Genomic DNA, 1,987 nt, shown 5'->3' with positions numbered 1-1,987 from the left:
GGTTTCACCATGTTGGCCAGGATGGTCTCGATCTCCTGACCTCGTGATCTACCCACCTTGGCCTCCCGAAGTGCTGGGATTACAGGTGTGAGCTGCCGCACCTGGCCTGACATTTTCTTTTTATTATTCTGTTGAATAATTTGTAATCTGATGTATGATACTCTTTTAGGAAAACATAGATGCATCATTTGGCTTTTCAAGCCCTATGCCCAGCCTGGGCAACATAGTGGGACCTCATCTCTACCCAAAAAAGAAACAAAATAGCTGGGCATGGTGGCGTGCACCTGTGGTCACAGCTACTTGGGAGGCTGAGATGGGAGGATTGCTTGAGCCCGGAAGTTCGAGGCTGCAGTGAGTTATGATCCTACCACTGCACTCCTACCTGAGCGACAGAACGTGACCCAGTCTCAAAAACAAACAAACAAACACAACCCTATCCCCTATTGCTCCTCTCAGGGCAATATTTTGTACTGGCTCCTATTGAAGTTCATAATGATTCTATAGGAGAGATGGGAAGAAGTCCCTGGGCTTTCTGGTTTGCCTAAAATTGGTTGATTTCCTTGTATAGAGCAGATAGATTTTTCATCTCTGGTAAAATGTTGTCACTGTGTATCCCTTTTCCTCTTGGATTTGATCTTAGAGTCACTTCTAAAATAGTTTCTACTTTAACTTTTTGGGAATTTGACTGTGGCATCATTTAAGAACTGTTTTCAAGAACACTAGAGACCCACCCAGACATGAGTTGTGTTGATTACTTTATATGTGACCATTTTCACTGTTCCAGTTCTCTTATTCATGATTGTAGGTGAGATTGCCATGCTTGGTGGTGTGGGAGAAGAGAATGAGAAACTATGGAGCTTTACCAAAAAGGCCTCGCACATTCAGTTGGACAGGTAAAAGAGTTGTGCCATTTGGACTTACTTTTAAGCATTTGAACTATGTCTGCTTTTTTCCTCCCTCTGTTCAAGATTCTGATTAAGGGAGATAGAGAATATATATTTCAGGGTTTTCAGGCTGGGCATGGTGGTTTACACCTATAATCCCAGCATGTTGGGAGGCCAAGGCAGGCAGATCACTTGAGGCCAGGAGTTTGAGACCAGCCTGGCCAACTTGTTGAAACCCCGTCTCTACTGAAAATATAAAAATTAGGCGGGCATAGTGGCGCATGCCTGTAATCCAGCTACTTGGGGAGGCTGAGACAGGAGAATTGCTTGAACCCTGGAGGCAGATGTTGTAGTGAGCCAAGATTGTACCACTACACTCCATCCTGGGCAACAGAGCAAGACTCCATCTCAAAATAAATATAAAATAAAATAAAAAATTATCCGGGTGTGGTGGCGTGCGCCTGTAGTCCCAGCTACTCAGGAGGCTGAGGCAGGAGAATCACTTGAATCGGGGAGGTGGAGGTTGCAGTGAGCTTAGTTCCCACCACAGTGCTCCAGCCTAGGGTGGGGGACAGAGTGAGACTCTGAGGGGAAAAAAAAAAAAAAGCGTTTCACTGCCCATTACCACTGTTACTAATGAAATAGTTGTGATTGTAATCCTTGGTATAGTATTACTACAGATTTTTTCAATCCAATGTGTAAAAGAATTGTTAAATTTTAGAAATTCTCAATGTATTGTTGAAACGGAGTCATATTCCAGTAAACCAGATCGTTTGGCATAAAATGGACAGTTATGATCCTACCAATTTTCTGTCTTGCTTATATTTATTTGAAAAGAGAATCTTTGTGTAACATCTTGCAAATCCCCTACTGCCATAAGAATTACTTACTGGGGTCTTCAGGATCTTTCAAGCTTGTGACTACTCTAAAATATTTTTTTTTTTTTTTTTTTTTTTTTTAAGCATTGATTAAATTTTTTTTTTTATGAATTATATCTTGTTTACTGCAAGACCCTGTCTCAGAAAAAAGGCAGGGTGGTGGGGCTTGACAATTTGTTCCATATCTGAAAGTATTAGAAAAAATTACTCTAAAATTTTTTTTTT

At 41.3% G+C, this 1,987-nt stretch overlaps 1 protein-coding gene across 1 annotated transcript in view; it reads left to right on the top strand.

Annotated features, from left to right (window-relative positions):
• Positions 1-1,987, top strand: part of CRLF3 (cytokine receptor-like factor 3) — a gene marked incomplete at its 5' end in the record, with an annotated part of 33,336 nt that overhangs the window by 9,780 nt on the left and 21,569 nt on the right. Inside the window, 2 exons of the mRNA XM_011993105.1 lie at positions 806-893; positions 1,722-1,800. Of these exons, the coding sequence (XP_011848495.1) occupies positions 806-893; positions 1,722-1,800 (167 nt within the window). The remainder of the gene's footprint in view (positions 1-805; positions 894-1,721; positions 1,801-1,987) is intronic.

This window comes from Mandrillus leucophaeus, unplaced genomic scaffold, assembly GCF_000951045.1.
Source record: "Mandrillus leucophaeus isolate KB7577 unplaced genomic scaffold, Mleu.le_1.0 Scaffold425, whole genome shotgun sequence".
NCBI classification, from domain to species: domain Eukaryota; kingdom Metazoa; phylum Chordata; class Mammalia; order Primates; family Cercopithecidae; genus Mandrillus; species Mandrillus leucophaeus.
Note: the sequence above shows the minus strand (reverse complement) of the source record. Positions and strands in the feature narration are given on the sequence as shown.